Here is a 24070-nt window from a genome sequence, read left to right as displayed (position 1 = left end):
TCAATTTCTCATATTTGTAATTGTAAAAAAAAGAAAAAAGAAAAAGCACAGTATTTAACATTGAAAAGACTAATATAAGAAAGAATCCAGTATCCACAATGATAGAGTCACTGTATCTCCAGGGATCCCCGATTATGGTTTCTATTCTTCGCCCGGTGACCAACGGGCCCCGTTATCGTACGCGGACTATGGTTCCATGGGGCCTCGAGTGGCTCAGATGCTTCGTAGTGAGCACGCTGCTTCAGCGAGTAACTCCCCCCTCCACCACCACCTTCCCAGCCCGGATCAGTTTAAGAGCCCAGGTTTGTATAGCGTTTCATTCATTTGGGGGAAACAAAAGATTATATACATCACCTGTTTAATGGTGCACAAAACCAGGCCTGCATGTCACTTCACGGTTGGCTATGGAACTTCACTTCAGCCCTGTATTTGATTCCACAATTTTTGATTGACTTTGCTTTAACCCTTAAGGTCAGGGTCAGGGATCTCTGCTCTTTGAGGACCTGATCCAAAACCCACTGGAGTCAATGGTAGCCTGATACTATGGAGTGCTGGTAAACAGGTTCTCATACTACATTGGTGAGGACCATATAAATCCCTGGATAGATATATAGTCTTTTCGGTGACTTCAGTGGGCTTTAGATCAGGCCCTTAGTTAATTTATCCTTGGAAGTTGAAATGTAAGGGTTTAACTCAGTTTGGGTGACTTTTGTTGCTTTTCATAAATTTTTAACTCTACTTTTTAATTAAGCGAGTTTCTCAGCTGTGTGAGGAAAATATATTTTTACCTAATGTTAAATGTAGCTCATATGTCCAGAGAAATAGCTATATCTATATAATACCTGTTTTATACCTGTGTAAATATCTTACCTTGTTTGTTTCCTTTGAAATACTATGCACTTTAATGGTGCTTAAGAGCGTATTTTCTCATCAGGTGTAATTTATTTCCACAGTACCCAAAAGCCTTAAATGGATTGATCTTAATTCATGTATCATGCATGTTTTCCATGTAGGACAATAATCTTATGGCTAAATCTTTTAGTTCTTCTTCATGTGATGGTCCCTCCGTGGGTACGAATACACACCATGTGCCTGACTCTGGAATTTTTTTTTACAAGCAGTGTCCGCTTGTCCATACGTGTGCCATAGCGCTCCTCATGCTCCGAACCGAGGATGAATCAAGGGTGGTGTAGGCCAGTCCCTCTCCAAAGAGACTTCTTAAGTGTCTCTCTGGCTGTATTACCTTTTTGTTACCAGCTAGCTCGCATTCACCCCCTAGGGGGTGAGGGCACATTCCACCACAGGGCAAGCTGCTTCAGCTGCATCTCTGAGAGACGTATCCTTACTAGAGATGTGTAGGGTGGCTTCTTGGAGATCTCTGCCATCCTTCATGAGACATTACGCTCTGGTCCAGACATCCACTGTGGATCCAGCTGTGCGAACAGCTCCACTGGAGTCAATTACCATTTCTGTGTCCTCGCACTCACCTCCTGTTTGATTACTGCTTGCTATATCCCATGTGCGGGATACACACAGGGACCATCACTTGAGGAAGACATGGAGGTTTCTAACCTATAACTGAAGGTTCTTTGAGGTGGGTGATCCCTATATGTATTCCACTACTTGCCTTCTTTCCCCTTTGCTGTGGATTGTTTGGATTGCAGTAAGAATGGGAAACTGGAGAGGTCTTGGTCTTGTGAGTGGGCTAATGGACTATGCTTTTAAAAAGAATTCCCCACTCAGGCGGGAGAACATGTACCCACATGTGAAATTCAGATAGGGACCACACATCACAAAGAACCTCCAGTTACAGGTAAGTAACCTCCATTTCCCCCCCTCCCACTTCTTTGTATGTATTGAATTTGGATGAGCTGAGTTGAGTCGGGTGGCATTTATTTGCCTGACTTGGTCATGTTTTAACTAATGCCCTTTCCCCTCCCTCCCAGAGAGGCATTCTGACTCCCCCTTAGAGCAACACACCATATGCTAAGACAAATGTCATAATGAGCCATGACTTAGAAATTTCTCAACACTTTATCGAAAAAGAGTTTATCTTTCAGTGGTGACCTTTCTTGTCCAACGCTGGATTAATTTGTGAGCAGACTCTGTTAACATGGCAGTTCATAGGACAAAGCACCAGATAAGCTAGCCTCTACTTTCTCTGTCATTGCTCCCAGCAAAATATTTTATAGCATTGTGAGTCTCCACCTTCTTAGTATGTCTTGAACTGCTAGGATTATTATTTATGAGCTCCACCTATCGGCTCCTTCATGTAAATCAGATGTTGAGAGAACCACACTTTGAAAAGTATGTTACATGCACATTGAGAGTTGGTTTAAAAAGCTTCTTTAAAGGGGAACAAGGATGATTTAATGGTAAAATCCTATTAGTAAGAAAAAGTGTCCTGACGTTATTGAAGTTTTTAAAATTTTCCTATCCTATTATTTCAGTAAAAAGCCTAGTTTCTATGGATATTCATGTAGGAATGTGGAAATCACTGAAGATACATCCGGAGGGAGTGTAATGAGGATGAACTTGTATTTCTGTAGCACCAAATGCATCCTAGGGAGCTTTGGAGATTTAGCTCCATGAATTGTACAATAAACTGTGCAGTTGTACAGTGCACAGAGATGAATCGCAGGAGGTGTGGCCACCTCTGGTGAGAAGTGGCCGTTGTTTAACGGTGCCTGGCAAGACTCCCTAGTGACTGAGTACTGGAAATGAAGCATATATTCTAGCAGTTCTCAGCCAGGGGTCCAGGGCCCCCTGGGGACCACAAGGAGGTTTCAGGAGGTTCCCTGAGTCATTAGACTCACTGGGGCCCAGAGCAGAAAGCTGAAGCCCCACCACATGGGGCCCCAAGCCTTGCCACCTGGGGTTGAAGCCTGAGCAACTTAGGTTTGTGGGGGCCCAGGCAATTGCCCTGCTTGCTACCCCTGAATGCTGGCCCTGGCTTTTGTATGCAGAAAAACAGTTGTTGAACAAGTGGGGCCTGGAGTTTTTATAGCTTGGGGGGGCCTTAGAAAGAAAAAGATTGATAACCTCTGCTGATTTAAACTGAAATGAGCACATCCACACAGGGGTGTGAACCAGTTTATTCACATCAGCTTAAAATCACACCTGTAGCTAAACCAGTGCAACTCTGCATGTGGACAAGACCTAAGATTATCTGGGGTCTTACAAACTAACATCACAACTTGGAAGTTGGATGCTTGCAAGTCCCATAATTTTTGTAGCTGTTTCTTTTAATGTGATTCTGGTGGGTCCTTTGTGTAACTTGGGGTTGACAGACCCAGATCTGATCTGAGTACTAGCTTATGCCCAGACTGGATGCGATTGTGTAATATTGCTGTTTCCAAGAGTGAAATTTGAAACAGATGTTTAGTGCTTTGTTGTTTTCCACTGGAGACTCATTTGAGAGCTGTACAGCGCTTAGCAGGCTGCCTTTGACAGAAAGTTAGTTCCACTCTTCAATAAAACTAGAGATGACGTTTTCTCTTACCAATAGGTTCTTCCCATCCCCTTCTCAGTCATCAACCCCTACAATCTCGGTTTAAAAGCATCCCCCAAACAGTCATCAATCACTTTGTGTTCAAGCTTTTCCAGTTGTTCGTTTGTTTGTTTCAAAAATATTGTTTTACCTTTACCTCATAAAAGTTCACGACCGCAAAATTGAAGTGGCTTATTCCAGGGCTTCCTGGTACAATACAGACCTACAGATTCTTTTTAGTACCCAGTCATATGTCAGTGACATCCAGCCCCTTCCTTATAATTGCACTGCGATAGAAAAAGTCAACAAATACAACTAATTACATGCCAAAAGTCACAATTAAAAAGGAAAACTATGAGAGGAAGGATGGCTTTGTGATTAAGGCACTTGGTATGAGACCCGGGATCAATTCCAAGCTCTGCCACAGACTCCCTATATGAATTTGGGCAAGTCACTTAATCTTTCTGTGCCTCAGTTCCCAATCTGTAAAATGGGGATAATAATTCCTATTGCCAGCTGATCAAATTAGACTGTAATCTCTTCCTGTGTCTATAGGGTGCATAGCACAATGGACCCTGATTCTTGGCTGGAATCGTTGGGGGCTAGTGTAATACAAATCATTAAAAATAGTGTTGCTAATGCAGGTTGCTCAGCTCCTAACATGAGAACTCATATGTTATCATTTTAATTTTTGCATCCTTTTTCCTTTCTTCTTTTCCATCACAGAGGCTTTGCCACCTTTCTGTGGTGCTATCACTGCTGGGTGTTACTCATTTGGCTTCAGCTCATATTGGGACTTTGTTGGCTTGCTGTGGCTGCAAGATGTCAAACTGCAAGCTCTACCCCAATATTCTTCTCAGTCTGGTCCCCACTATACATTCTCCATCCCTCTTAGCTCCCTTGTGATACTGATGCACTGACCCTGCTGCTCCACTGACAGAGAAGCATTGCTTTCCCTTTGCAGATAGTGTGTCCTGATGGAATTTCCCAAGTCATCCTGACCTCTGTTTTGTAGCAGCGTTTAAGTGCTTCCTAAACTCCAGTCCACCCAAATGACAAAGACTCCCACTCCAGGTTGCTCACTGTAGGACAGTGAGGACTGAAAGTGCTGAAGAGGGAGCATATTCAGCCCATTAGCACCCATCCTGTTGATAGCGTGACCAGATGTCCTGATTTTATAGGGACAGTCCCAGTTTTGGGGGCTTTTTCTTATATAGGCTCCTGTTCCCCTCCACTCCCATCCTGATTTTTTACACTTGCTGTCTGGTCACCCTACCTGTTGACCAACTGAGAAGCAGAGCCGACAGGTTTCTGGAGGAGGTCAGGAGAAGGGCAGCTGCTGTGTAGGACCTCATGGGTGGGTATGTGGACTGGAGGAGGGAAAGGCAGGGAGAAAGGATAGTGTCAAGTTAGTTTTTCCTTTTGCACTGGACCTAGACTGAAAATAGCCATCTTCAGCATACGCCTCGTAAAGACAGGAGGTAAAAAAAATATTTGTCCCACCCCCTATAGGCTGCACAGTGAATTGGTGCCTAATTCAGTCAACAGGCAATACTTCAAGTACAGGTGAAAATTTACTAGACACAGTGAATGATCAGAGCACAGCCAGTTGGTCTGTAACAAGACACACAACTAAGTCAAAACACATCACTCACTCACTCACGCCCGTCACCCCAATCGGGGTATGGGCCACCAACCACAGATCTCCAGAGTCCTCTATCCTGGGCCATTCGCTCTAGCTGGTTCCAGGTATAGCCCATTTTTTTGCTATCAGCTTGAAGGTCGCGTCACCAGGTGTTTCTTGGACAGCCTCTTTTCTGCTTGTGAAATCAGTCCTCCTGTATGGAGCTGAAACCTGGAGGACAACCAAAACAACCATCAAAACACATATTGAACAAAAAAATTATGCATCCCATTCTCTGCAACATCTGATGGATCCTGCCCCTTGATTACAATTGCTCTAGGCACTGGACCATCTAACCATCAGGGTAAGATACCACTGGAAAGGAGTGGTTGGGTCTGAGGAAATCTAGAAGATCCTCAGTTTTATGCTGAGGACCCCTGGGTTGTGGGTGAGATATAAATCACAGATGTATACAATCTTTCCCATATCTATCTTGACACTACTCTGGTAGGTATCTGCTAATAGACACTGGGACCACAAATTCTGCATATGAGAAACTCGAAGGTTTGAGTTATTAGGCTGAAGTTCTTCTGCTGTGAAATGTTCTGTGCAGGATTGTTTCATGTGCAATTGGTTAGTAAATTGAACCCAAACTTTTTAAGGCATGTGGGGCCTGATCACAAGTACAATGAAATCCCTGGCAGTGGAGGAAGGTAACTGTGCCTGCCCATGTTTAATGCTGAATCATCAGTGATTTTATGCTAAATAGAGACTTGCATCAGCTTGTTGGTGCCTTGGGTGGAAGGGGAGAATGGATAATAGTTAATTCTTGATCTCCTTGGACTGACAGCCAAAAATGATATTGGAAAACAATAGTTCTTCTTCGAGTGATTGCTCATATCCATTCCAGTTAGGTGTACGCGCCGCGCGTGCACATTCGTCGGAAAACTTTTACCCTAGCAACTCAGTGGGCCGGCAGGTCGCCCCCTAGAGTGGCGCCACCATGGCGCCCCATATATACTCCCGCCGGCCCACCCGCTCCTCAGTTCCTTCTTACCGCCCGTGTCGGTCGTTGGAACAGTGGAGCGCGGCTTAGCTGACCTCCACTTCCCTAGCTACTCGTTTTCTCGTATATAATTATGCAGTTATAACACTTTTATATATATATTTGTATGGTTATACGTGTTTCTTTGCTAACATGGTTAGTTTAGTTAGCGGGGTTCAGGAAGTAGCCCCTTCCATGAGCCCAGTGCCGGAGCCATGAATGGCTCACCGGGTTTTCAAAAGGAGCCCGGCTTGCCAGAAGCCGCGGCCGAAGGGAGATCTACATGACTCCTGTTTGAAGTGCCTCAGGGAATCACACTTGACAGATAAGTGCCCCATTTGCAAGGCTTTTAAGCCGAGAACAAAAAGGTGCGGGACTTTCACTTGCCCCTCCACCTTGGGCGCGGAGCGATGTTCAAGCGGCGGGCAGAAGCGCCTCCTCGGCACCGGACCCCGCCGGTACCACCAAGGCCTTTCGGCACCGACCGTCGCCGGCACCGATGTCGACTCGGCACCGTTCCCTTCTTCCGAGGTCGAGAGAGTCTACGATTCCTGCTGGTGCCTGGCGGCTCCCCGGCACGCGCCGTGGTTGAGCCCCCTGCTCCCGCTACTTCCGTGCCACCTGCATCGCAGCCAGAGAGCTCGCCTCAGTTGCGTTATCCGGCCTGCAGAGGCACCGATGACTTCGGCTCCGTCGATTCCAGTCCCCCAGGACCAGGGAATCCGGTGACTGGCAGCTCCCCGGCTCGCGCCGTGGTAGAGCTTACTGCTCCTGCTGCTTCTGTGCCAGCTGCACCACAGCTAGACAGCTCGTCTAGCATGGCTCGCCCGGCACCGACGACGTCGGCACCGTCGATCCCGGTCCCACGAGGGCCGTAGAATCCGGTGCCTGACGGCTCCCCGGCACGCGCCGTGGTTGAGCGTATTGCTCCTGCTGCTTCCGTGCCAGCGGCACCGCAGCCAGAGAGCTCGTCTAGTCGGATCGCCCGGCGCCGACACCTACTACGGCACCGATGACGTCGTCACCGTCGATCCCGGTCCCATAAGGGCCGTAGAATCCGGTGCCTGACGGCTCCCCGGCACACGCCGTGGTTGAGCGTATTGCTCCTGCTGCTTCCGTGCCAGCGGCACCGCAGCCAGAGAGCTCGTCTAGTCGGATCGCCCGGCGCTGACGCCTGCTACGGCACCGATGACGTCGTCACCGTCGATCCCGGTCCCACAAGGGCCGTGGAATCCGGTGCCTGACGGCTCCCCGGCACGCGCCGTGGTTGAGCGTATTGCTCCTGCTGCTTCCGTGCCAGCGGCACCGCAGCCAGAGGGCTCGTCTACGTCGGATCGCCCGGCACCGACACCTGCTGCGGCACCGATGGCGTCGGCACCGTCGATCCCGGTCCCACACGGGCCGTAGAATCCGGTGCCTGACGGCTCCCCGGCGCGCGCCGTGGTTGAGCGTATTGCTCCGGCTGCTTCCGTGCCAACGGCACCGCAGCCAGAGGGCTCGTCTACGTCGGATCGCCCGGCACCGACACCTGCTGCGGCACCGATGGCGTCGGCACCGTCGATCCCGGTCCCACAAGGGCCGTAGGATCCGGTGCCTGACGGCTCCCCGGCACGCGCCGTGGTTGAGCGTATTGCTCCGGCTGCTTCCGTGCCAACGGCACCGCAGCCAGAGAGCTCGTCTACGTCGGATCGCCCGGCACCGACACCTGCTGCGGCACCGATGACGTCGGCACCGTCGATCCCGGTCCCAAAAGGGCCGTAGTATCCGGTGCCTGACGGCTCCCCGGCACGCGCCGTGGTCGAGCAAATTTTCCGGCTGCTTCCGTGCCAACGGCACCGTGGCCAGAGGGCTAGTTTAAGTCGGATCGCCCGGCACCGACACCTGCTGCGGCACCGATGACGTCGGCACCGTCGATCCCGGTCCCGCAAGGGCCGTAGAATCCGGTGCCTGACGGCTCCCAGGCACGCGCCGTGGTTGAGCTCCTGTTCCGGCTGCTTCCATCGGCGCCGTCGATTCCAGTCCCACAAGGGCTATCGAATCCGGTGCCCGACGGCTCCCCGGCACGCGCCGTGGTTGAGCGTATTACTCCCGCTGCTTCAGTGCTGACGGCACCCCAGCCAGACGGCTTATATAACTCGGTTCTCCCGGCACCGGCACCTACCGAAGCTCTGATGACCCCGGTACCGTGGATCCCGGCCCCACGAGGGCCGTCGAATCCGGTGCCTGACAGCTCCCCAGTACGCACTGTGGTTGAGCCTGCTGTTCCCTGCGCGCCGGAGATGTTACCAACGGCGAGGGCTCTCAGTGCCATGACGGAGTCAGTGCTGCCTGACCCGGGCACCGCCGGTACGGGTAATACAGTCTCTTCAAGGGACTGTCCCCTGTCAGTACAGCAGAGCGGCACCGTCCATGATCACGGTCCCGCCGGCACGCCGGACACCACTGGCAGTCCCGGTACTGTTTTCCTCGGTACTGGTCACACTCGCTGCACCGGTCGGTATCCCGTTCGCCGACCCGCTATCGGCACCGTTCCGACATCTGGCACCGGGGCAGGTACCTTGACTCCTGTAGCTCTTCTCCGAGCCTCGAGATCTCGGTCGACCTCCCGACACCGTTCTGGTTGCGGGTCTGGATCTCGTTCCAGGTACCGATACGCCTCCCGATGCCGGTCCCCGGTGCCGAGTTGGGCAAGGTCCGAGTGAGTCAGAGACTCGGCCCGTGCCTTCTTTTAGTACCTCCATGGCCATCCGGACACGCATCCGTGTCATCCCATATGCGCAGATTTTATGCTCAGGACCACGATCCTGATATCATGGCCAGCGGGCGCCAGCCCCGAAGCAGAAAGAGCCTTGGCGAATGCAAGGTGTACTCTGCAGGGGCCCTGCGCCTCTGGGTAACAAAGCAACAAGCCTTGCTTAGCTGCGATAATTATAGCACCTGGGTGGAGGAGTTTCTCCCTCGAACCTCCCACCTAGAGTTCGCTGCCGTCTTGGAGGACGGGGGACAGAATTTACCCTTTGTTGGTACAGGCATCTTCGCGGCAGAGACAGCCCAGACTGCGAAGCCTGCTGGACAATAGGGTCCTAATGCGTCTCAGCGTGTATACGCTTGCGACCAAACGCAGGCCTTTATGGCCCCAGCCGCCATACTCTGTGCCTAGCCGGAGGCAGAACTCTGGAAAACGGCAAGGCCAAGGTGGCCGCAGACAAACGTCAGGCCCCCCTAAAAAGCCAGAGTCGAGGTCCCTCGCAATTACCACTGGGACCAAAGACGGACCTTCCAAGGTTCGTCGGAGGGCGGTGTACCAGTCGCAAGACGGGATCCTGATCCCGCTTTCTCCTGGCATGGCCCCAGTTACTTTTAGATCGCTGGGTCCTGCGCACGATGGAGCATAGGTACCACCTTTAAATTGCTCCAGCCCTGTCCCCCTTCAGCGGACGAAAGGGGCTAGGGGTTTTACTCCCGTTATGCCCTAGTTCCCCACTCGAACACAGGTCTCAGACCTCCCTGGTCCTGCATGGACTCAACCGGTTGGGGATAAGGTTGAAGTTCTGCATGGTATCCCTGGGAACCATTATTCCATCCTTGCCTCCTGGGGGCTACTATGCCGCCCTGGATAGGAAGGACGCGTACTTTAGCAATGCCATCTTCCCTCCGCACGGGAGATGCCTCCGCTTTATAGCCAGCGGTGAATACTCCCGGTTTACGGCCATAGTCGCCGCCTACCGTAGCTATGTCGGATATGCGTTTTTCCGTATTGGGACGATTCGCTTATCCGAGGAGACTCTGACACACAACCCACTCAGCCGTGGGCATCGTCACGGTCTTATTCACAGATCAAGGCCTGATGATTACTATAGAGCAATCCACTCTGGTTCCCACGCAGAGGTTGGGCTTCCTAGGGGCTGTCTTGGTCTCCTACCTAGCCGGAGCCTGCTTATCGCAACTGCGGTTTTAGGCGATGGCATCAATCATCTGAGGTCTGAAGGCTTTCCCAACGACCTCAGCTCGTTCTTGTCTCAGTCTCCTGGGTCCATGGTTGCCCGCAAGTTTGTAACCAAACACGCCAAGCTCCGCCTCCGTCCTCTCCAAGTCTGGCCCACCTCGGCGTACCGCTTGGACAGGGAGCCAATGGTCATGGTAGTCACCGTTCCCTCGAACGCCTTAGGCTCCCTAGAGTGGTGGCTAACCCCCTCCTGGGTGTGGACAGGATGCGGTTTCATCCGCCCCAGCCCTCACTGCCCCTGACGGCGGACGCATCATCTCTCTGCTCGAGTGCTCATGGTCACCTCCGAGCTTAAGGCCTTCGGTCTTCTAGGGAGCTGGCATTCCTCATTAATGCCCTAAGAATGAGAGTAGTCCGCCTGGCATGCCAGGGGTTCCATCGGCAGCTGCGAGGCCGTTGTATCTCGGTGTTTACAGCCAACACAATGGCCAGGTGCTTCATAAGCATTCAGGGGGGACATAGTCCTCCCCCCTTTTTTGTCAGGAGGCCATCCATTTCCGGGTCTTTTGCATGGCCCGCTCGATGGAGCTGGCGACGTCCTTTCTCCCAGGCGTTCGGAACGTCTTATCTCTTTGACTCAGCAGGTCTTTCCTGTCTTACGAGTCATCACTCTGCCCCATGTGAGGCGTCCCGCTTTCCGGAAGTGGAAATGGTTCCTCACACAGACCTATTCGCTCACCGCGAGTGCAGGAAATGCCAGGTGTCCTGCTCCTTCCAAGGTCTCTCCTCGGAATCGATCTTGGACGCATTCCTGATACCGTGGAACGGCCAACTGCATTATGCCTTCCCGCTGTTCCCACTGGTTCGTTACGTCCTGCTCAAATTCCGCAGGGGCGGAGCGCGCGTCATCATGATCACTCCAGAGTGGTCCAGGCAGCACTGACATACCACGTTGCTCGGCCTGTCAGCCCAGACCTCATCACTCAGGGCAATGACAGGCTTCGTCACTCGGACCTGCAGCCTCTTCGCCTCACGGTGGCTCCTGCGTACCTGAGTTGGGGTGACAGGCAGCCTTCCACCTGGTCAACGTACCGAGCCAGGTGGAAGCGTTTCCTTTACAGCTGCAGTACGCTCGATCTTGCTCCTGCTGAGGTCTCGATCCCCTCTATTTGGCCTGCCTCTGGCCTTCAGCGGCAGGATCTGGCGGTATCATCGCTGAGGATACTCTCAGCAGCCGTCCCTACCTTCCAGCAGGCTAAGATGGACGTTCAGTGTCCCACGCTCTATGGGTTCGAGGTCCCTCAAGGGCTTGGAGCGCTTGCACCCTCGGGTGCGCCGCCCAGCCCCGCCCTGGGGCCTCAACCTAGTCTTGGCCAGACGGGTCTCTGAGATCAGAGCTCTTACGAAGGTTCCACAAAGACAAGGTGCAGTTGTGACCGCACCCGGCTTTCCTCCCTAAGGTGTTTTGGCCTTTCATGTTACCCACAGCTCAACGCAATGGGCATAACCTTTGCACTCCTTGGACATCTGTGGAGTGCTCGCATTATCTTGTGCTGACAGAATCATTTCCTAAGGTGCCCCAGCTCTGCCCCGGTAGCGGGCCAAAGGGAGGGCTTGCTTGTTTTCCTCTCAGAGGATCTCATCTTGGGTGATGGCGGACATCCCCACTTGTTCTGATTTGGCTCATATTTCACCAAGCCACATCACCGTGCATTCTACCAGGGCTCAGGCTTCATCTGCCGCCTTGCTGGCTCGTGTTTCTACCCACGAGACCTGTCGCGAAGCTCCATTGGTCCTCGGTCCTTACCTTTGCTTCGCAGTATGCCCTGGTTCAGCAGTCAAGGGAGGCTGTAGCCTCTGGCTCGGCAGTTTTATTCTGCCATATTTCACTCCGACCCCACCGCCTTTGTAAGGCTTGGGATTCACCTAACTGGAATGGATATGAGCAATCACTCGAAGAAGAAAAGACGGTTACTCACCTTTGTAACTGTTGTTCTTCGAGATGTGTTGCTCATATCCATTCCGCACCCGCCCTCCTTCCCCACTGTCGGAGTAGCCGGCAAGAAGGAACTGAGGAGCGGGTGGGCCGGCGGGAGTATATATGGGGCGCCATGGTGGCGCCACTCTAGGGGGCGACCTGCCGGCCCACTGAGTTGCTAGGGTAAAAGTTTTCCGACGAATGTGCACGCGCGGCGCGTACACCTAACTGGAATGGATATGAGCAACACATCTCGAAGAACAACAGTTACAAAGGTGAGTAACCGTCTTTTCCCCACCTTTAGGTCAGCAAAACTCAATGGGGAGAGATTAGACTAGCTTCTAGAAATCTGTTTGGCGGCTTTTAGTTTTCTCTCTTCCTTTCAGGAAATCACTAAAGCAAGTGTTTTCTTGTCATCCACTTATGATTTTTGCAGTTGCAAATTGAATGATTTTACCCTGGATGCTGATGTGTCTTCATATATTATTGGTTGTGGTGTTATAGCCACTTGTTGCTAAACGATTTGTGCTACTATTAGCAGCATATTGGCATCAGTCAGCAACTCCTGTAAGCGTGGGAAATCTTCCTTTGAGATCTTTTGAGTTCCCATTTTATCTCCCAGGCAGGGTGGTAAATACCTAGAGGATACTCACATTCCGTCCCCTCTTCTCCTTGCTCTGTACGTGGTAGAATCCTCTTCTAGTAAATTGTTATTTTTAGTTATGTTTGCACAGAACAACTTCATTCTCAATATCAGCCTTACATTTTGCACAGGGGAGTGCACTGAAATGGGGTTTTCATTCATGACTATAAACAGAGCTGCTCTCCTGTGGAATTCACTACAAATGGCATGTCACTGTATGTTACAATGATTATTTTATTTTAACAAGAGGAATTTGTTTCATCTAACTCTCACATTCCAGAGCTCCCTCAGTGTGATCCCAGGGAGAACAAATGAGTGTCCTTAGCTCTAGTCCACCTTCAGTTTACCACAATGGGTACCAAAAGACAACCTCAATAAAATCCATCAGCATTAGGGGGTCATCTAAGGAGAAGTCTCTGCTTGAAGTGGCTTGCCATTTTCACTGTCCTAAAAGATCTGTCCCATATCCTCAGCTGTGTAAATCAATATTGCTCCACCAAAAGTATCGGAGCATTTCTGATTTACATTAGCTGAGGATCTAGCCCATATTGCTGCTCCTGTTAGACTTGAGGTGGTATTTTTTGAGGCTCATACAGTTGCTTCTTCAGTAATCACTGGATATACGCTGTAAGCATCAGTATCCAGATCTGCCAGTCAGCCAGCTCTACCTTCCCAATACTTCATCCTTTCAAATACATTTTAAGTAAGTACAAATATTTGAAGCTTTGAAATGTTTCTCCCACTCCCCTCCACTCACGCAGCACCGCGTTAGTTGGATATGTGATTTCTTCTTGTGGGAGTTTCTAATCTGCACATGTAGAAAGCTGGATGCTCTGATCTGGTTATTTCCATCTCTAGCTTCTCTCCTCTTATGGATTTTGACACAGCCGTAGAGTAGAACAGCCATGCTAGAATACAGCACAACTCTCTAGAAACAGGTTGTTGTTTTAAATAGTGTAATTTTATCATTGTATCTTGAAATTAATATTGAAAACAGAGGGACCTGTTCAGCCCAGTCACCTCCTTTGACTTCAGTGAGTTACACCAGGGAGAAATTTGGCCTATTTTGTAAATATTTTTTGTTTTTGTTTATCTTTAATTAAACCCTTGGCATATTTCTATGTATAATCTGCCCTGTGTTCTCTAGGTATTGCCACTGCTTCTTGACATTGTTATGACTTTGGGTTTTCCCAGAAAATCATGTTCTGAAATGGAGTCTTCAAAATTACCTTTATTTAGAAGATCTGGCCAATGCAGTAACACACCATCACACATAGGGTATCTATTATCCACATCATTAAGACACATTACAGTCAAAACCTGCACCACTGGTCAGACTGTGGTGTCTTTCATAATAATAGACACTTCTTTGTAAACGCTTTCCTGCCCTACACACATGCATATGTTTCAATATGAGAATTAAAAGCAAGTGAGAGAAATGACAGTACAATTATTTCAGTGTCATTGACGCCATTGCTAGGATGGAACAAGACTGAGAACTCTCTTAAAACTGAGCAGTGTTATTTTTTTCTTTTTAAGGTTCACCACAAGCCATCTCTTGTGACCTTTGGCTGATGGTTGGACTGTTTGGGGTTATTTGTTTATCTACCCTGCACATGGTTAATTTTTTCCTTCTGGCATGGTTTGTTTCTAAGGAACGTGTGTCCTTACGTCCTCCTCAGTAAAGGCCCTGTCTGCATTCTTTGCAAATCAGCATGAAGGAAATTTTAAATGGTTTCTTTTCCTCTCGTGGGCCTGTTAGAGACCCATGGATTTGCTCAACTGGGCAAACCAGGTTTTCTGTGTGACTTGGCAGTAAAACCTGTATCCATTTAATTGAACCAGAAAAAAGTGTGTGCTGGAGCAAGATAATAAAGGGCTTTTGAATATCTCAGCTGGATATTTTTCTTCCTGAGTGAGAAGGCCAAATGTTATCTTGACATTTAATCTTTAATATTAAAAAATGGTGCTTTGTTTGCCAGCGTGTTCCAAAATAATCTGTTTACTCTCTTCTTGCCTTATTTCTTTTAACTTGCTGAATTAGATGACCTACTTACTTCCTCCTGTTACCAGTTACAAAGAGCCACATTGCACAATTTATTTTGTAAAATGGACTTTCCAACCATTGCAAAGCCATTGGTTGCCATTTTACTTTTCCTGGTTAATTGATCTAGTTGAGGGGTCTTTAACTCTTGCTGATACAGCAGAGTGAAAGATTGCTCAATTCTGAGCCAGTGGCATAATGGGAAATCCTGAATGATCATGTCTCAATGGACTTAAGACTCCCACAGTGTGTGATGCTGAAGGCTATGTTGGCTGTACCAAATTTGCATATAAATTGTTGTAATTTTTAACAAGGAGCTTATCCAAAGCCCATTTTGTTCATTGGAAAGGTTCTTAGAGTAGGACTATAATCTTTTCTGGGTGTCTCTTGACAGAGAAGTAGGACTTGCTCATTCTTCGATTTAATCGGCAATAAAAACCTGCAATTGATCAGCTCAGTTCTTACCTACAGATTACAGGGATAGGGCGTCTACAAGCTGCCACACTTCACTCATCCCCTGTTTAACTACCTCCTAACTTCCCCTCCTACTTCAAGAAGGGTTACAAAGAGGATGGAGCTTGGCTGGTCTCAGTGGTGGCAGATGACAGAACAAAGAGTAATGGTCTCAAGCTGCAGTGGGGGAGGTCTAGGTCGGATATTCAGAAACACTATTTCACTAGGAGGGAGTGAAGCACTGGAATGGGTTACCTAGGGAATCTCCATCCTTAGAGGTTTTTAAGGCCCGGCTTGACAAAGCCCTGGCTTGGATGATTTAGTTGGTGTTGGTCTTGCTTTAAGCAGGGGGTTGGACTAGATGACCTCATGAGGTCTCTTCCAACTCTAATCATCTATGATTCTATGCTTGTCTGCAGGAGACTGAGCAAAAGAGAGAGGCCAAAACCCTGGAGCTGTACAGCCTTGAACTTTTGGGGAAATACAAAACTTTGCAGCTCAGGCCTGTTTCTAATAGCTACTTTATACTAATAATTCAGAGATAATGAAAGGTTGGGTATGACTGTGGAGTATTAAATTTCACTTTTAGGTCTGTGTCTCTATACCTAGGTGGAACAGCCTGTGCAGTTAGATTTGAGAAGGATGGGTCTCTTCAGGGCATGGTGTGGATTCCATCTGCTATATTTAGGGGATTTTTAAAAGGTGTTTAAATACTCGCCTCTTCGGAGCTGATGACTAAAACTCAAACCTCACTAACTGTTACAAATAGAATGATAACTAAGGTTTATTTAATTGAGGCCTTGCCAGACTGCATATCTTTTTGATTTATTTGTCCTTTCACTGTGCTTATTTATTTGCAAGCATCTTGTTCGGTCTAGTCTAATTAAGTGAGGGAAATTGAAACCAACTGTGAGCAGTTGAAAATACGGGTGTGTGTGTATATATACACTAACTTTATCTGGCTTGCAAGGGGATGCTGTGCGAGAATAGGTGGGCTTTATGGTGCATACAGGCATATCTCTATGCACTCTGTAACGACCTTGGAAGTAACGTAGGTTTATCTTGCAGCAAGCTATTTCCATTTGAGTCTTCCTAGCCTGCTAACATTTTTCTTTGCAGTTAAGTCTTTTACTCATAAATTTTACATTCCAGAGTGATTGCGAGAAATGCCAAAATCTGATCATCTAACATGCTTAAAGATCCAAATCTATCCGTTAGCATCTTTTCCTGACTTAAAAAAAAATTCTTTTACTTCCCCTTAAGGAGGTGAGTGTCATAGATCCTATGGAATTCTTTTTTGGTTTTGATCTTCACTTACTTATTTTGTGCAGTTTTGGAGACAGAGGTCCTCGCTCTCCAAATCTAAGGAACAAAACAAAAAAAAAATCTCCTTCATAACAATTAAAAAAAAAAAAGTTACTCCAAAATGTTCCATTCCATACCATTTTTTTTTTAGAAAAAAACAAACCTTTTAGATGTTGAAATTTTTATATAGCTTACAGATAAAAGGGTGGCGGGGGAGGGGAGGGAGGTTTGGTAAAGTATTAAATGGATCCAAAAATGATGTGATTTGCTTTATTTGCTGTCAGCATTTTAATATCAATATTAACACAATGTGTAGTCTAAAACTAGTTCCTTTGTAGTTTGCATGGGATGTGAATGCTGTCTCGACGTGCCCAGATCTAGAAAACTTGTTACTACTGCATGAGCATCAAATCAGATGTTGAAAAATATCGATATAGTTTGTGATAATTTGGTGAAAATGAGCACCTACAGTCTCTGGTTGCAGTAGTGTGTTGAATGATTGTTTTTATATATATATATCTATCTATATATATTTGGAGCTCCAAGCTTCTTAGTAGTATGGGCTGACTATTATTCAGTAATTGCTCTCCTATCGCATGGCCTTGGTTAAGTGTTAGAAGTTGGGCCTAGGCTGTTTATTCTAGTGTTTGGCTTTGTAATAACTGTGCATGCTCGGCTTCTAGCCTCATACCCAGCTTTATTCTCTGCACACCAGTCTTGAATAGCTACAGTGCTCAACCGAATTTTGGCGCACCCGCTTCCCCGGCAGGCTCCAATCCAGCCCGGCCAGGAGGATTTCCAGGGGCTAACAGCCCAGGTCCAGTCGCAGACCTCTACGGTACAGCCAGTCAGGACTCCGGTGTTGGTAATTACATAAGTGCTGCCAGTCCTCAGCCAGGCTCTGGCTTTGGCCATGGAATCGCTGTAAGTAACCATTTCTTTCCCTTCTCCACGGGGGTAGTTTGAATTTAGTTCAGGAACCGTTTTAGAGGGTTGTTTTTGTTTTTTTTTTAATGAAAAATGAATTGTGTGGTGCACTGCTCACGTAGCCTTTTACCATTTTGTGATACTATTCTATCTAACTTGCTCAATCTACTAATAGACTTGTTTCAAAATGGCACACTCCACTGCCCTGGCACTTGAATTATAAGCGGAATTGAAAATGCTTGTATGACCCCCTACTCCTCCATTATAGATTTGACATACATCAAACTGTAATATTTTAAAATATGCTTAAAATTTGTTCATTTTAAATTTAAGTCTCTCTATTTCTGTAGAACAAATATTTTAGGCTGAGGCACCGAATGGCATATAATGCCCCAATTCTTTATCTCTGCCGAAGAGAAAGTGGTCCTTTGCTTTAGCATCTCCAGTTCTGCAAATATACATGTCCTTAATTTAAAACAGATGACTAGTCCTACTCATGTCAGTAGGACTATTTACATGCTTAAAGTTAAGTACGTGCACAAGTGTTTGCAGAATCGGAGCCTTCGTATGGAATTGAAGAGAAAAGTTAGCCTGAGGTGATGTGTGCTCAACATGCTGATAAGTAGTTTATTGCTAACATTTCTTGAAATTGGAAGGTCACAAGTAAGTGCCTACTATTTTTTTTCTCAAGTCACTGGGAAATATTTTCATGGTTCTATCATCTAACTAATATAGGCAATGGAAATTTACTTAACAAACTTGCATGCTGTTTTTCTGATTGTATTGTTTTACCTCTGTGCGTTAGCATGAATGTGTTTGAATCTCTTTAGTGGCTGTCAGTCTTTGAAATGGGAAATCAGCTACCTGGAAAAAAAAATTTAAGCAAACAATGAGATTTTTTTCATTGTGTGTTTTCCTTCTTAGATGTATAGAGAAGTTTCAAAAGATTACTCAAAACCAAACAGAAGAGTAATGTTAATATTTTAGCCAAATTGGTTGGGGGAAAAAATGTAGCACAGACAAAGCTCCTGAAATTAACTAATGGGGTTTTCATTGTGTTTTTTAAATACCTTTTTGCAGTCTTCTAGTGGTGTCCTAATATTGTGAATTCTTGTTCAATTCCATTCCCATCGTAAAGTCACTTAAGTAACTTGACAATCTCATTGGATCAGTGGTGCTCTGAAATGTGGATTATTATTATTCTGCCAAGAGCTACATCAATTTAAACTGCCATCTATCACCACTTACAACACCCCTCATTTCCACTTTTCGCCTAAAGAAAAAGACCTGTTTGTTCTTGAAAACTTGTGCACTTTGACCTCTGCAACGTCCTGGTAGTCAAATAATAATAATAATACAACATTTGGCATCTTGTTTTGTCTGTACTATCATTTTTTTAAGGAAGTATTTTCTCTCTGATGTGCAGATTGGCAGCCTCCTAATTCCTCCTCTCCCCGCATAACCTTATTGAGAACATGGGGGTCTTTTTTATTCTTTATTTTTTTAACATTGTCCATTTACTAATCCTAATGTTTAAAAAACCCAAAATTTAGAGGGGGGTGTGTGAGAAGATTAGTGTCTTGGAAAGGTAAGATTAGAATTCAACACATCAAGTCAGTGGTGACTAGAGAACAGCTTTCTTAAACACATATTCATGCTGGCAACACAGTCTTTCAAGTCCTTTGATAATTACTTGCCAAAAAATTAATAATAATCTGTTCCCATGTATAGAACACTGATGACCTTAATAATTGTACAATTTTAGGGACCTTTGATTGCAACGGCTTTTACAAATGGATACCATTGAAACGTTACACATGGTTGGTTGCCATCTCACTTTGAGGTATTACAATATATACCATTTGTATGTTATGCTAAGCTACTATTTCCCATATATATTTTAAATTAAGAAAACACCTTTGGCTCTTCACTTTCTTTTTTCCTTGGCCTTTAATCATTCCTTTTTTGCAATTGTTTATTTTAAAATCAATCTTGTGGGTTGGAAACTGGAAGAGAATCAGGAGCTAGAACCCAACAAAGTTAATGTTTTTACATTCATTAAGCTTAGAGCAGTTGCTGGCATTCTTTAAAACCCAAAAGAATAAATGATGATTCCAGAAGTCTTTTGGGGAAACAAATGAAAAAGTGTCAATAGGCAGCATTGCTGTGAGGATTACGGATTTGCTATGAATGCAGTTTTCTAAAAATAAGTGAGCACCGTTGCTTTATTGCAAAGAAAACCCTAATTCATAATTAAGTACTGTACCAAATATTACAGCTATGAGATAACATTGTTACTAGTAACCATAGAGCAATTATCTAGATTAAAAAATTAAACCTAAGCAAATTAAATTAGACATTACCTTAGTATTTGGATCACTGCCAGTTTCCTACCCTTTTAACTGAGCTTGAGTTAATTACATGTTTAAAAAAAAATTGTTTGGCCTTTTGGCATATTCATTTTTGCAAATGAATATGCTTATACCTCTAATAGTGTAAATTAAAAAGTCAGTCAATACAAAACAAAAGTTATACCTATTAAACCATGTGTTTACCTTTGTAGTTTACATTTTTCTATACGGATACAAAATAAATTTAAATGTCAAATTTTATTTCTATTGATTCTTAGCTAGGAATAAATCTGATCAGTCACATTTTAAATTTCAAATAAATCTATGGAATTAAAATCATAATTACAGAGGGGAGTGGGATTGTTACAATACGTGTGGAGGGTACTTAAATGTGTATGTATATGTATCTACCAATATATGCAAAAAAAACATACCTAGAAAAACAATCCCGCACACACACACACCCCTTATCCATCAAGCCATGATCACCCCACAAAAAGCCCATATTGATGCTGGGCTGCATGATTTTTGTATCTAATAGAGATAGTACATTGATCAGCTTATAACTATTACTATGTTATGATCTCCTTTAATGTATGACAAAAAATGCTCATGTGTATCTCCTGCATAAATGTGTATTTTAAATTTTAAGAATGTTTCCTGAACTAATTTGGTCCACAAAATATTATTTTTATGGGGAGAGTAAAATGTATAAGCACTCATTTTTAATCCTAGTTATTTTTGGTTACGTTACAGTGTGTGTATACACACAGACACACACAGTAATTGGTTTATATTTTAATAATATTAATAATAATAATAATATATAATTTAATAATATTTTCACTATTGTTGTGTCTATATCCTTCATAAAGACAAGCTGTGGAGTTCAAAGCATGTTGGGGATTTTTAAAGAAACAGTAATTTGAACTAATAATGCCGCAAGACAGGAAATGTTAACAAAATTAATATATTGCAATCATCTTAAGCCTACCACAGCACATCAACCTATAACCATTATTTACTGGCCAGTGTTACAAGTGCAAGCATTAATGACTTAAAAACAGAAATAGCTGTTAACACTGCTAATTACTAACTAAAATAGATTGGGGGAGACTGTCCGTATTATTAATTTCTCAAGGACTATTGAGTTTGAAATTTGTAATTGTGACAGTGCCTTCCAAAATATACTTCCACTTATCTCACTATGGTTTCCTCTTCCATCTGTGGGCAGGCTCCACTGCTCCAGCTTACAAGGGTCTGCTAATATAGTGGTTCTCCACATGCAGAGGACTTTCTGTAAAGCAAAAATCTCTTCTTGATACTGGGATAGGATGTGATAGTATTTGAAATGGGTCTTTAAAAATTACATTACTTAAAATGAATTGCAGTGAATTTCATATCAAAGTTCAGCCTTTCTGCATACTCTGTGAGTGCAAGATTTCAGGTCTGCCAGCATCTCCTTCATCTCCCTCCTGCTGGAATACAACTCAGGATACACCTGCACGGCAGCCACAGGTGTGATTTGCAGCTTGTGCAGACGTACCTGTGCTAGCTGTATTCTAGCTAGCTCACTAAAATGCTTGTGCAGCCCATGCTGAAATCCACTTGCTTGTTTTTAGCACGCTCGCTAAAGCAGTGGTTCTCAGCCTGGGGGTACTCAGAGGTCTTCCAGGGGTTACATCAGCTCATCTAGATATATGCCTAGTTTTACAACAGGCTACATAAAAAGCTCTAATGAAGTCAGTACAAACTAAAATTTCATACATTGACTTGTTTATGCTGCTTTACATACTATACACTGAAATGTAAGTACAATATTTATATTCCAAAAGATTTATAATATATAGTATAAATAAGTAAGCAATTTTTCAGTAATTGTGTGCTGGGTGACACTTTTATGTCTGATTTTGTAAGCAGGTAGTTTTTAAGTGAGGTGAAACTTGGGGGTACACAAGACAAATCAGACTCCTGAAAGGGGTCCAATCATCTGGAAAGGTTGTGAGGCGCTGCGCCAGAGCACATCTACACGAGATGCAAATCACACCCCTGCCTGCTTGCACTGTAGATAGACTCTCAATTGCGGGAGTTTTTTTTTATTTTTGTCATAATTAAAATTTCTGTAGTGAAGTTTAAATAATATTTACCCCCCCTCTGTCCCAATCCTGGAAAAATTGACCTAGAAGAGTAGTCCTGTTGCACTCAGTTGGATTACTGACATATGAAATTGTCTGCAGGATCGGTGAGTTAGGTGTTACACATCACTTATAAAAGTGATCACTCCGTTGAAATGTACCTATGTAAAAGTTATCATCTAGAAAGTACTTGAACAGTTTTAGAATATACATGTTATAAAGCTATGTAAACTCAGTAGTCTGACGGGTGCATTAGGAGATTTTCCAGTACTTCTGATGAATCAAGTAATATTTTATTGTTCCCAAATATTAATGAACAAAAAACACCCTGTAAAAGTACAAAAGGAGCTTGTAAAAGAAGCACTGAATTTGAAACCAAGGTATTTGCTTTACCTTTGTAAATGTATTTGAAAGAGAAGATTGATAGCTTAAATTCTGCTCTGCTATACTTCTCATTCCAGAGTAACACCATCAGCTTCAACTATGTCACTCTGAATTTACACCGTGTGATTTAGAACAGATTATGGCCCAAAACACAGGTGTCAAATGTTTAAGTATGCTTCTCATTTTTATATTAAAAATTTTGCACAGTTCTCATGCATTGGCCCTTTGCCATGCCTTTGCCAGCATCACCTGCTATTTACATAAACGGAATAGGCCATGTTTAGACTATTTCTGTTCACTCTTTGTATTGAAGTGATATTACCTTTTCCATATTACACACACATGAATAGTGGGTTTGATACTGAAAGGCACTGAGCTCCAGTGACTTCAACAAGAGCTACTGGTCCTCAGCACATCCCTGGGTCAGGTCTATTACATGTCAAGTTTATACTGTGTGGCACTAATTGCACAAAAGAACATACAAAGACCCGCACAGGAATTCCACTGAGCTATTTACAAATATAGGTACATAATAAACCCCGTGAGGAATGGCATTAGATTTGAGAACTTCTGTTGCTCTCAAAAAAACTGGTTATGTTATGTGTTCTTTTTATCCTTTATAGAGTATATCTGGATGTCCAGGGAAGACAGGGCGAAGTTTCTGAATGGTTCCATGTTCAGGTGATATCATCAGACTTTGAGCACTACATCATCACCAATAACATAAATAAACTGGAGGTGGCACTCTATGGACTTAGGTTGTTTAAAATCTCTCATCATCTCATGAATCTGCTGTACTATAAAAACAGCTTTTAAAATATGTGTATATAATCCATTTTTCTTTTGTTTTATTTTCTTGATGGGTTCCCCCCCTTAAATCTATTTGAATCACATTTTTTCAAGGCATTTGACATACACTCGTAGTCATGTAGTTCTAATTTGTGTATCTAGTAAAAGCCTAACCATAGTGTAACTGTTTATATTAAGGGGTTTTCTTTTCTTTTTTCCTTCCTTTTTACTTTTGTTTTACGTAGTTGTTGCTTAAAGGATGCTGAGATGGTAACACGAGTCTCAGTCTTTTGGTACCAATTCTGAAACTGTAAAAACTTTTCAGGTGGAATTTTAGCACACACTGAATTAGAAGTTGAGCAAGAGCAGCGGGTGGGCTGAAGTCAAGTTTCTAGTTTGCGTTGTATGGGAGCTGAGAGGCTAGTTGAATAGCAGGATCTCTAGCCGTTCTTTTGATTTGTGATGTCTTTGTTAACCTAATTATATCTATTTTCGGCAATAAGGTAAGGACTGCAAAATTTTTTTGTGTCCTTCTTTTTCTATAAGTGCTTTTTTGGTTGAAAGAGGTGATATAAGGTTTTTTGAAATTGTGAATTCTGGAAAAAAAACAAAATGAAAAAAACCCCTGTAAATACAATTCCATTAACTACATATAAACTATTAAGAAAGAGAAAGAGAAATACAAAATATTTTTGTGATGGAGTCAGTCTAAGGCAGTTTCTCTACTAAATGGAAGAAAAAAGTTTTAAACATTTAGATCAACTGCCAGAGCTGGCCCATAAGAGTTAGATTAACACTGTTTAGCTTGCTCTGTAGGTGTGTTAGACCTTATAACTGTACTAGCGTCATACCAGCATATTAACTAGTCATATGTGCACAGCTTAAAAGGTAACCGTTTAGTTATATTTTTTAATTTAAGAACGGCTTTTTCCCAAGACTGAAAAAGAAGCTACAAT

At 44.7% G+C, this 24070-nt stretch overlaps 2 protein-coding genes across 27 annotated transcripts in view; one reads left to right on the top strand and one right to left on the bottom strand.

Moving 5' to 3' along the window:
- MSI2 (musashi RNA binding protein 2) overlaps positions 1-24070 on the top strand; it is a 388040-nt gene that overhangs the window by 360452 nt on the left and 3518 nt on the right. For 5 of the 14 annotated variants that reach the window (XM_030536737.1, XM_030536741.1, XM_030536738.1 and 2 more), the window contains 4 exons: positions 123-302; positions 17244-17452; positions 19221-19298; positions 22949-24070. The exon at positions 22949-24070 is cut by the window's right edge and continues 3518 nt beyond it. In XM_030536737.1, the coding sequence (XP_030392597.1) occupies positions 123-302; positions 17244-17452; positions 19221-19262 (431 nt within the window). In that variant the 3' untranslated portion in view covers positions 19263-19298; positions 22949-24070. The remainder of the gene's footprint in view (positions 1-122; positions 303-17243; positions 17453-19220; positions 19299-22948) is intronic. The other 9 variants (XM_030536747.1, XM_030536744.1, XM_030536746.1 and 6 more) reach the window with 4 other exon arrangements.
- Positions 5223-24070, bottom strand: part of CCDC182 (coiled-coil domain containing 182) — a 132593-nt gene continuing 113745 nt past the window's right edge. For 9 of the 13 annotated variants that reach the window (XR_003996984.1, XR_003996982.1, XR_003996983.1 and 6 more), the window contains 4 exons: positions 18526-21103; positions 18248-18319; positions 16542-16585; positions 5223-5345 (listed from right to left, as the gene is read on the bottom strand). The gene's annotated coding sequence lies outside the window, so the exon portion shown is untranslated. Of the gene's footprint in view, positions 5346-16541; positions 16586-18247; positions 18320-18525; positions 21104-24070 lie in introns of those variants that run through there. The other 4 variants (XM_030536758.1, XM_030536756.1, XM_030536759.1 and 1 more) reach the window with 1 other exon arrangement.

Source organism: Gopherus evgoodei, chromosome 17 (assembly GCF_007399415.2).
Source record: "Gopherus evgoodei ecotype Sinaloan lineage chromosome 17, rGopEvg1_v1.p, whole genome shotgun sequence".
In the NCBI taxonomy this organism is placed as follows: Eukaryota; Metazoa; Chordata; order Testudines; family Testudinidae; genus Gopherus; species Gopherus evgoodei.
This window is presented reverse-complemented; position numbering and strand designations above follow the sequence as displayed.